General features: G+C 39.5%; 1 protein-coding gene across 1 annotated transcript in view; it reads right to left on the reverse strand.

The window, feature by feature from the left end:
- LOC113561445 (calmodulin-binding transcription activator 2-like) overlaps positions 1–12450 on the reverse strand; it is a 41919-nt gene that overhangs the window by 11636 nt on the left and 17833 nt on the right. Inside the window, 2 exon segments of the mRNA XM_026972021.1 lie at positions 84–272; positions 12109–12200. Of these exon segments, the coding sequence (XP_026827822.1) occupies positions 84–272; positions 12109–12200 (281 nt within the window).

A 12450-nucleotide genomic window follows, 5' to 3' on the forward strand; every position in this document is an offset into this window, starting at 1 on the left:
TGTTATATGAGGATCATTATTTGTGTCGACTTCCTTTATGTTAATATTTAATATTCTTCTAATTGCTTTCGTAGTAATGCTACCTTCAGTTTCATATGATCCTCCCGTGTAGTTTTTCCATCTTTTCGCTTTTTCCAGCAATAACCGTCCCGCCGATAGCGTACTTTCTTCCTCGAGTATAGTAACATCGAGCCACTTCGTGGTCGTACTTTTACCTCCCGACTTTGCCATTCGACGTGCCTCTGAAAACTAATCAGGATCGCGGCAATTTCCTGAAAAGAAAAAGAATAATGGTTACATGCCTATACGTAGATATAATGCCACTAAAACATTTCAGTGCCTTAAAAACGTTAAAACAAAAATAAATTGCACAAGAAGACATTAAGACGAAAGAAACTCGATGTCAGGAATGTATTTTAGACATTTCCGCTGACGTTTGTCTTTCTTCAAAATTTGGCCGCAGTCCGGAAATCGCGTTGACGTATCTCTGATCTATCTTTCATCCTGCACCTTCATCTTTGGAGAGAAATGGAGCCACAAACACGTTGAACGATGAACTCGCTAAGATATATTTGCACAGGCATTGTTGAAACTTTGTTCTAAAGAATTTTAATGTGACCTAGTGCAATATCTGCACGGTGATCCATGAGAATGTTTTATTCATAACAGCATTACAATATTGTTTACAGACGCTTCGGATCTGTAGAATAATTTATCATCGTTTAATTGTAAAAAAAGCACTTACGTTACGAATTATCGATTAAGTACTTTGCTGCAAGCCTGTATACCTTTTTTTATAAAGAATATAAAAAGATAAAGTGAAAAGTGCGCACTCTTAATTTGTATTTAGCATGATATAATCAAGACAGATTGAGTGACAAGTTAATTGGTCTGAATATTGAATTCTTGAACGAAGCTTTCGGTCTGGAAAATTTTCAATTTTTCAGCCATCAGACCAAAAATACTTAATGTAATGAATAATTCAGTAGAAGCACGTATATACATCGGCGTGTCTAACGTATGAAAAATGAAGAAACTGTCTTTGCGGGTCGGATATCTTATCCGTATACCTTACATCGCGCCTGTAGCATAATACTAAGTAAGTGGCGAAATGTGCATGTTGCGTCATTCGCATTTACACGCCACTAACAATAACAGCGCCATTATTACAGTTCGCTATTGATTTTTGTGCCGCGAGGAACCGCTCGGCGCGATTTTAAGCGAGCAGCGCGATAGCGTTATTATTACGGCAGGAAGTAACGCCGGCTCTTGGACGAAAAAAGAAATTGCAATTACCGCGAGGACTTTTGACGTCGCGTATCACGATATGCCATTCGTAAATTCACTCTTCCCCCGTTCCGTCCCGTGTCTGTCAGCCTTAGGTATGCGCGAAAGCGACACGCAACAATCGGCACTCGGCCGGCCGACGCGATGCGCATAATCAGGGTAAAATGCAAAATCCGCTTCTATAAATATTCGCGGTACAACATGCGATGCCTATCGGCAATTCAGGCTACTTGAGGACATAAAAGAAGAAAGGCAGCCTCCGTGGTCAGAAAAAAACTCAACACCCGGAGGCGCGGCGAATAGGCAGGCCAGGAGTGCGCGACACGCGATCTAACGTGCCATAGATCGAACAATGCACACGGTCGATCCGATCGATCCGAGAGATTTAATAATGAACGGGCAGTAACGAAACGTACGCGTGCTCCGTGATTAATCGCGATTCCGAGACCATTAGTAAAATTTCCAGCGGAGATGGGGAAACGTGTAAAACATGACGAAGCGTTCATTATCCGCGCTGCAGAACAATAATTTGCAGAGTGACACAAGATTGTGAATTGTTGATCGTAAATTCGTGGGTGCTTACCGTTCACAGCTTAACGATCATAAATCCCGGTAATGCATAACACATCGAGAGTTAAAGTATTACACGGTATAATTAAATTACATGGAATTGAAACGCGGCCGTCAGGGATATCGTATGTCACAGCGGGCGATGTTTGTTAAACATTATTGTTATTAGAGAGTCGGGGTTAATGGCGGGGCATAATATATGTACGCAATTCTCGCGATATTCTAATCAAGCGAATTTGCCTTCAGCTCCACTGGAAATAATGTAGAACGACTGTGCGAGAACGTATGCCACATCTCGGCGAGACTGCATATAATAACTTAAAAAAAGCGCTTTGCCTAAAAATTCTCTTCCGATTCAATTTCGCTGATTTGGCAGAGTGCCCCGTGCATTTCTGTGAGAAAATTATAGAACGGCACTAAATATGCATATCAGCTGGAATATGTATCGTGCTTCTCACGAAGGTTACTATCGTACGTCATTAGAGCTTTTGTCAGGCGCACCCCTTCGCCCCCTGTTCACGAACTGCCTCTTCCCCCTGCCACATCCATTAAATTTCTTGGCCATGATCTCGGTCTCGCGTCGAATCATATGAGATGTATCTGGGACGCAATATTTTATATATGTGGCATAATATCTTATAATTATCTCCCTGACATATCTCCCTCTACAATTTATTCACAAATATGGAGCAATCTAGAAGTAGAATAAATTAAATTCGAAAATCGCGCGTGTATTCTCATATCACTGTAATAATGTAATTTTGTATCGCCGCAAATCATAATTGCATCTTTTTTTGTATAATTACATACTAACTACGTGCGAGTAAAACGTTCGATAACCGAAACGTGTACTATAAGTATGAACATTTATCACGTCTGGAATGGCTGCGATCCGCATTTATACGCCAGGCAGCATTCATCCGCCAAGTGCAAATTAAATTCCCGTGAGATTCTGTGGCTATCTTCCGCATGGTATTGAGGATAACCCGAATACCACACGACAACACGGCTACATGCATCTTGTGAACCACGTATCTTGCGCACATTTTGCAGCGACAGCGCCAGTGCCAGATTAGGCCCGCACCGTGAACCGAACCAGCATGCCATTCATTTTAAATGAGACATGGCAGAATTGGATTTTCAAGGTAAATATGAAATCAGGATACATATGAATCAAGATAAGCCATATGGATCTCATAAAAGATACGTGACCAAATTTATTATAAAAAAAAGAAATATATACATATCTATCTACTGGCGCATTTTTTCATCTATTTTTATTCGCTGAATGTTATTTCAACGAAATTTGCAATTATACATTCATCTTGCCTTACAAGATTTACTTTTCATTCTCTTACAACGTTGCGTCTATGATATCTGAAATAATTTACGCGAAGGCATTTTCTTGTCAAGTAGTGCACGAGTTTGGCAGTGTATTATGTTGCTGTAATAAATTGATCAAAACGAACTCCCAATTACTAATCTAGAATACCTCTTCCGTTCCAAATGTTAATCGCGGAAAGGACGACCGCGTGGCTGGGAATTCGTCAGGGGGCTACTTAATACCTTCGTGCCCCATGGGTATGCCTTCAACTTTCGAAAGGTTCTCCGGTGAACGTGGCTCGAATAATAAATAATTCAAATGAGGGATGGCAACGAGCAATAAAGAGGGTAGCAATAGCTATAGATGATTCACATGATACAAACATTATTAATAGCAGTAATGATAATAATATATATAACGTAACAAGAAGAGTATGTTATATATTGTACGAATATTGTACGTATATTGTAGAATTAGACACGAAACTTGCACATCAATTATTCCTCGTGTTCCAACCGTGCGCTCTTATCAAATTATATAGTACTTTGTACATAAAATTAATATATTTCATTGCAGTACAGATGAATTCTCTGGGTTGTAATGCATCCCACGAGATGAATTTTCTTGTTAAAATGAAACGGGAAGAGGTTTCCCTTCCCGGACTACATATTACTTATTTTAGGGCATTTTATATAGCGAGATCGTGGAGAGCATATGAAAATAGAATGGGGGGGACCTGATGCCGGCTCCACAGCCATTAGACGGACCGAATGGCGACGGACAACGGGGCTAGATAAAGCCTCACCTAGCACGCCGTGGTGATTTACAACTGGTTAATTGATCATTTGCATTCTAGCGAGGATGCTTCGTGCCGCCGTTCGTCGCTCGCCCAACGGAGACCAAAACTCGCGACCTCGGCTTTACCAAGCATTCATGCATCCTTCCTCGCTACAACTCCCCCTCGTACTTCTCCCCGAAGCTACGTCCATTTGCCTTGATTAATCGCGAAATGTGTCCGGGCAAAAATTAGGTTGAGCCATCACAGGTGAGCTCTATCACGCGTGTTCGCGCGTTTCACGAGTACGTCAATTAATTCTACCATATTTGATTACCAACGCCCATGTATGTTGTATTTGTCAAAATATTCTTTTCATTATTATAATAGGATATTTTGTTGATATTTACAAAATTTTTTTAAAAGTCACAGTTTTTTTAAGAACAAGTTTTATTATTTGCGTTATTTATATTCACAATATAGTATATTTTTTTAATTAGGCAATTTGTACTATGCAGCATATCATGCAAGAACTGTGATAATATAATAATGAAAGAGAAATGTAATTCTTTCATGTTAATCTTAATTTTTAGATGTAAAATATATCTTGTTTTCTGTATATTGGCGAGACTGGAAGTTTTCTAGCAATAATATCAGTGCATCTCCTATTTCTCTGCAAAATATATTGCACAATACTGTTTGAGGAACATATGTCTTATTATTAATAAATTCTGAATTTCCTTACAAATTCCTGACGCATTTGTATATTTTTCTGTGTGCTCATGTGCTGCGTTTCGCGCAGATCGTGAAATAGGTCAAGCAGCGTATGGAATATTTTAGTTTATGATATTCGCACATATGCATACGTGACAAAAGAAGCTTATAAAATATAGATGCGATTATCGATTGCAATGACAGAAATTAGCTTTCGTGTAAAAGTATCTTTTTGTAAAAATACTCACGTTATAAACGGCGCGAATATCGGACGCATATAAATATTCTATACCGTTTCAACAGAATTATTGTAAAATACATACATCGTATAACATTGCATTGGCATTTCACGAGAAAACTCCATCTGTTTCTGTTAATAAATTGTTGCTATTTAATGCTGAAATTTCTTGCTCTTTATTCCTTTCTTATTATTTTTTATATTAAACTATTATTTATATCATGTAGCAAAAAGCTAACTTGTCCGATCGGATTTTCCACAGCCACGATTTACGTCGGATATTGCTTTGATACATGTTCCGTCAGATATACGCGTTCAGACGAGAACTCACACTGGATCAAGTGGCAAAAGTTATAGATTCGTGGAAATACGACGAAAGAGAGTGGCAATGGATTTCTCCCCTTGGTTTAACAGGTACACAAACGCGACACTCTCTGTTTCACTGCTACCGGAAAGGATGTATTCCGTCTGATTTACGAATGCAAAAGGAGCGATAAATCGACTCTACTTCCGACATCCAAGACGAAGATGGTGCGTCCTTTCTACATCCGTAATTCAAGCGCGCAAGAGTATCGGTATTCCCACGATAAATCGTTATTCCCGACGGAGAAAGCTTCAAATAAAAATGTGTATCGGCTTTTCCAATTATAAAACATATTTCGCTTCCAATATCCAATATCTACGGCGACTCGGCACAAAGATGAATAAATTTCGTTCATCCTAAATATGTCTTTCCGATTGATTCATAATTTATTTTTTCCACATCAAAAAATAAAAATAATATTAATATAAAATTAATAAAAAGATACTATTATACTTATTTATTTTCATTAACTATATTAATTAATTATAAGAAATATTAAAATAATTAAACATTTTTAAATTCAGTTCCTGGAAATATCGAAATGTTACAATCTCTCTTCGCGAAGTATTCATCAATGCCTGCATGTAGCAATATTATGCAAACACAAATTCCTTATTGTAATAAAGATTAATTGCTATCCGCATACAATCATCATCGTCATTGTCATACGGTATCAGCAATTGTACGGAGAAACACCAATGAAATATCGATGCCGGCTGTGGCGTTGAATCGAACTGCCGCTGCATTGTATCGTCGCGACTATTCAGTGTCTCACAAAAGACTTAGGAAATTGGTTAATTTTTCCGAGATGACAGGGGAAGCCATTCCGAGATGTCGATGCGGAACGCGTCCGTATACAATATTTGAGATGCACTTCGGATAGGACGCCGTCGTGCCTCTATTCTCAATGAAGCGATTTCGTGAATCGAGGGCAATGCAATTTTAGACGGCGAACGTGGAAGCGTGCATGTATGTGTGCCCATGTTATTACAGTTTTTTGCGAACTTTCCGGATCAGCGAATCTTTTCGAAGTCACGACGACTTTATTTATTCGATTCCTATTTCTTCCTCTTCGAGGTTCTTTTTCCTATATATATGGACCTTATTGCATTCACATCAAAATATCTTAAATTGCAAACATTAGTAAACAAGACATTAGTAAACAATGTTAGAAACCATCCAATTCTTAAATAATTAAAATAAATATTATATTATTGCATATTAGAATAAATATTATATTACTTCACGTATACATGTTATACTTTAATTATCATATTTATAAGCAGCCATAATATTTATGTATCCACTCTTTAAAAAAGCCGTGTTAAATCAAATCGAAATCATTGTTGCCTCTTTTTCGCGACGCTGATTGGTTATCTCGATTCGCGTTGTGCGTTATGTTCAGTTTAGATTACCATCGCACGGCTGTCTTCGCGTGGAGGTTAACAATTTGGTAGAGTGTGATAATTGTGCATATAATAAATAATAGATGAATATTATTAGTCGAAAACATTATTAATATTGAAAAATAAAATAACGCGCGCCTGTGTTGTACTGGTAACAATATAAATAGCACCGAACTCCTTGGAAAAAGAAAAAAATTTTAATGGCTAGAATTTTTTCATTTATTGTTTTAACGAATTTTAAATCATCGAGAACTCTAGGCAATATGCCAAATAACAATATAAATAGCACAGAACTCCTCGGAAAAGAAAAAATTTTAATGGCTAGAACTTTTTCATTTATTGTTTTAACGAATTTTAAATCATCGAGAACTGTAGGCAATGTACCAAATAACAATATAAATAGCACAGAACTCCTCGGAAAAGAAAAAATTTTAATAGCTAGAACTTTTTCATTTATTGTTTTAACGAATTTTAAATTATCGAGAACTCTAGGCAATATGCCAAATAACAATATAAATAGCATAGAACTCCTCGAAAAAGAAAAAAATTGTAATCGCTAGAACTTTTTCATTTCTAAATCTAAAGTATTTTCAATCGACGAGACCTCTTCGCAATATGCCAATCCACTCTTACAAAAGCCGTGTTAAATCAAATCGAAATCATTGTTGCCTCTTTTCCGCGACGCTGATTGGTTATCTCGATTCGTGTTATGCGTTATGTTCAGTTTAGATTACCATCACGCGGCTGCCTTCGTGTGGAGGTTAACAATTTGGTAGAGTGTGATAATTGTGCATATAATAAATAATAGATATAAGATATTATTATTCGAAAACATTATTAATATTGAAAAATAAAATAGCGCGCGCCTGTGTTGTACTGGTGTATAAAATTAAGTATTCGTGTAATAATTATACGTACGCTGAAGTTGGCTTAAATTAATCTTAACTTTAGTAATAAAACTCAAACTATAATTAACAAACTATACGATATATCCGGATAACGAGTTTCTGCGGAAACGTCTTTCAATTAAAAGGTGCACGGCAAGCGGTCTCAAGCGGCATTTAATTATAACGACCATCGTCGCGATGTAGCTTCGCGAATCCGTGCGATTTAGTAGCCGTGCTCTCGCATACAATCGGAAATCAATAAGCACAAAAGCACAAACAGCTCTGTTATTTTCAGAGCGATCTCTGTCTGCAGATTCGTTTACAGAAATAAACCATGACGTTCCTCGCGTCGATTAAATTAAGTCTAATGTACTTGATAAAGTGAAGTGACAAAATCACGAATCAATTTTGTACCAGTTAATGTTTTTATTTTTACTTGCAAATTTCCTAAGTTTATCTCTATACAATACAACATACATATAAATTAAAATAAAAAATATATATTTAAATCAACGAAGAAATTCAAGCAATGTTTTTAATATTTCTTTAAAAATTTTCTTTAAAAATGTAGCATTTCTATTTTATGCTTGTTATTTTAAGATCTAGACTGACAATTACGTATGCATAAATTTATTACATTTGTAGGTATTTTCCGAAAAGAGGCTTAACAAGGCTGCGCGCATTTATATGCGGTCGCCATTTGTGCAAGAAATATTTGTAACATTAAATTAGGATGCACGGGACTTCTTATCCAGGCATTTCCTCATTTAACACTGCAGTGTAGGAGATTATTTAATAAATCAGCGTCATTAAGGCACATTATGAAAAAAAATGTAGAACCATGTTCGCCTGTAGGTATGTGCTAAAACTTATTACTGTAATTCCCCTCCTACGTATGTATTCAGCATTGCCTCGTTTCGGTACAAATGGGATTTCATCAGGCGACGGTAATAAGAGCCACGTCAGAACCTCTGAAAATTATTGGCGTCAAAGCGAGAAAAAACACGACGGAATATTCCATGCGTAGCCGAATTGTGAGCGTCAAATCGCGACCAGCTAAACCTCTTAAAAACGTGAAAATTGTAAAATACATTATTCATTTAATATATATATCATACTAAAAGTAATTTCAAAATATTGTCAAATTTTTTAAAAACATTTATTGAGGGCACCATTTATAAACCATTTATAAAGACTCCACATTTCCATTACACAAACGAATTAACACGCACTCAGGAGCATTAATTCATCGCATATGACTATGCTCGTCGACGTAAGTACAGCGCATGGATCGTAAAACGTGCGTGCAAGAACAACCTTGGGCCGAGCTGGCAAGTCGTTCGCTTTAATCCCCGCGAAATCTTTGTGTTCGCGAGAGTGATTTCGAGTGGCGAAGGGGTGGCGAACAAGCGCACGACGAATAAATCACGGATATCATTCCGGACTTTTGATCGTCGACGGCTGGTTCGGAGACTCGGCGGAAAGTGTGAGATCCGCTCACGATCCACAGCCGTCGGAACGCTCGTGTGAAAAATGACGTGTACGAGGGTAACACGACCGAAAGTGCGGACGAGAGCGTCGTTCGCCAGAGAACAAGATCATGCTGAAGGAGGAATCTCGCGCGGGATTTCTCCCGAGCGCGCGGTGGTATGCACCAGGGATTTATAAAGTTGCCGGGACCGCGAGAATTTACTCCGTTACCTGTCCGCGAACTTCTTCCTCGCAGCTCGAGCCGTCGCGTCTTACCCGAAATGAATCGACCGGGCTGAGTGGTTCCATAAATCCCGGGACGTCGCGGAATAACGCTGCCGAGACGTTGACAAATGTAAATAAGATTGAACTCGCGCCTCGCCGGGATTTCACGCGCGAATCTGGCTAAGTGAAAAGGATCGCAGCTCTTCAGAATACTGGATGAACAAATATATCCTTTTGTCTGGAAAGAAGTGAAGCTACATCGTAGATAGCGTGCGCCAACCGATGACAGCCATCACGAATGTATTATAATTAAAAAGTATTTCAAGAATTGCATCGTCATATTATTGATAAATTAGTAGAAGCTAAAAAGTTAATTTGGATTTTATCTATAAAAGTTGAATTTTTTTTATATAAAACTTTGATTGAAGAAAGCAAAAAGTTCGTGAATAATCTAGAACTCTGAGAAGATAGATGTTATCGCTGATAAACGTTCACAAACTGAAAAGGAAATTTTACTATATCTCGGGGAGCGTTATTCCATGAAATTGGCATGTGCTTTCACATAAAATATCTAATCAATGATTATAAATAGTCGACCAGGGAAGAAGTTGTCGGTTCTATTTCCAGGGAGCATATCAACATTGGTATAAATCACTTTGCGTGATTCCTGTTCTTCAACAAAGCTCAAATTTGTTGGCTCGCGCAAATCGATAATTCTCGAAGGACCCCAAGGACTTGATAATGTAGGTACCGGATAAGGCGAACACCGTGACACAGTATTCCACCCCTTTCGCGTTGACCCTATTAGCGATGTACATATGCTACGACTGCCGACGTTGAATTTCATTGAAACGTCTGCTCGACAGTTTGATAGTTCTCTAAACGCTTGCATTTTATCATTACAAAGTCAACATTCTACAACGCATATTATCAATCATCGGAACGACAGGAGCTGAAATCCGAATGAAGGCGAAATTACTCGAGCGATGATATTCCGTTGAAATTTAATAGATCCATCAGATAGAAGCGGGCAATTTCATCGACCGGGACATAGACGAATGCATCGAAAGGAAAAAACTGATGTGGGCACCAATGGAGACAGATAGCGAGAGTAAGATGAGTCTGCTAGAAAAAGAAAAGGAGGAAAGAGACAATCCTCCCATCGTCACCATCCCAAGGACTCTTCGAGAAGACGGTGTCGACGACTTTCCTCCCTCCAGGAACTTTTAATTTCCGGTACTTACGAGAGGAGGTGGTTCGGGAGGTTAACGAGCATGTGAAGAATCAGGGGGAGAGGATACAAGGAGGGACCGGTCTCTCGGCTTCATCATGATAGTCGTCGCGGGTGGCGCGCACGGGAATCGCAATTGAGTTCGGTTCGGCGATACTGAAAAGCTCAGCGCCGCCGGCTGCGAGCTCTCGCTGGCTCCAGCTATTGATCGGAGGCCGACCGACCTGGGTCAGGGTGTAGCGGTGTGGACTGGCATCGGTGCAAGCCGTCTACGTGAGCGGCGCGCGCGAGTATGGGTACGTGCACCCTTGCCGGCGCTGCACACACCGGCGCGGAGCCGCGCCGCTGCACACACCGACGTCGCCAGGGTCGTGACCAGGAATTTCACCCTCTCGGGCGAAACGCTGAAATAGCACTCCCTCACCCTGCCCTCGGCGATACTTTAAACAATCGCGCGAAATTTTGGGAACCGAGGCAGCCGATACATATGCCACAGACCGACAAAACCAGAATTAATAAAATATGGGGATAAAAATAACAAATGTTATTTGAACATTATTCTAGTTGTCCCGCTTTAAATATACATATATTTCCATAAAATATAATAATTGAAGAAGTGAGAAAAAAAATAGCGACTCGAAATTCGTCTCAAGATTGTACGATTGTACGATTAAAATTAATCAATCAGAATTTGTTGCACATATCTGAAAATTGCGCCGCCAGAAGCGTCTAGAGCAATCTCACCCCTGCTGACGACACTGGACGTTGCACACGAACGAGGGTTGCAACAGCTGCATCTGTCCTCTCTAACCGCGCCGCGTACCAACCAACGCGACAAGCAGCGAGGAGCGCGCGCGGAGCCACACGCTACCACACGTTATTTACTTTCCCACACTTTACTCTTTCGCGGCCGCGTATAAATATATATATCCGCTGGTCGCGGCGAGATCGCGATAAAATTCACACTAGGAAAAGGGGAACGACGCGCGAAATGGTCTATCGGAATTCCGGTAATTCCGGATCGGTCCGCTAACGCCGAAATTCGCCGCGGCTGAGCACGCGCGGAGAGGGATGCTCCAGAATGCATCCGGATGTAAGGTGCATTATCGGTATCTCGTACCATTTTACACCTCAAAGTACCTCATTGTTAAATTCCAGTCCGACCTCGAACCGGTAATTTGCAATATCCACGTGTTACTACTTCCAAATCGATCATCGGTAGGTTGATACGTAAAACAATAGAATAAACTTTCAGATATAGATTAAAAGAAGACTCGTGCGTATTCAAGTGTTTATTATAGAACATGAGTTTAATATTAGATTACGCTACTTGAACTTCTCAAAGTTTTCCTTTCATGTTTAATTTGTATTCGTACTTCCCGAAAGTCTCATGTTGCAGACTATAACGTGATCCGGTTTGACATCGATCGTGCAGCTGTGCGAAATTGCAGTTCGAAAGCGTGATGACACATAGGGGACCGTCAACGCGCGACATCGCGCACGATCGAGAAATATGACATCGACAGGTCGTTGGGTATTTGGGTTACGCGTGTGTACATTCTCTATTGACCCGTGAATTTAATATTCGTGTCTAACGACGAGCGATAGGTGGCTTACCTCGTTGGTGTTCCATCGATGCCTCTGAGTTGGAAAGTGTTCAGCTCGCGGCAAGGTTTCCAGATTTTCGGGGAGCTTTATCGGGTCGCCGTCTGCGAGATAAATTATTCCAATTAATAGCTGTTCTCAGGAAAAGTATAATGTATGTGCGAGATTGTAAAAAACATCAATTTCAGGAGTGATTTTCGTTACGTTATTTAATCGCTTTCCGTTACATTATTTAACGGAGAGTGTAAGTTTATGTCGTTGGCGTGCGCGCGTTTTAATCAATGTGACAATTTCGCAGCGATCGATAAACAGATCATTATTGTATCATGAGCAATGAGCATTAGTAACTGCTCA

This window comes from Ooceraea biroi, chromosome 1, assembly GCF_003672135.1.
Source record: "Ooceraea biroi isolate clonal line C1 chromosome 1, Obir_v5.4, whole genome shotgun sequence".
Lineage (NCBI taxonomy): Eukaryota > Metazoa > Arthropoda > Insecta > Hymenoptera > Formicidae > Ooceraea > Ooceraea biroi.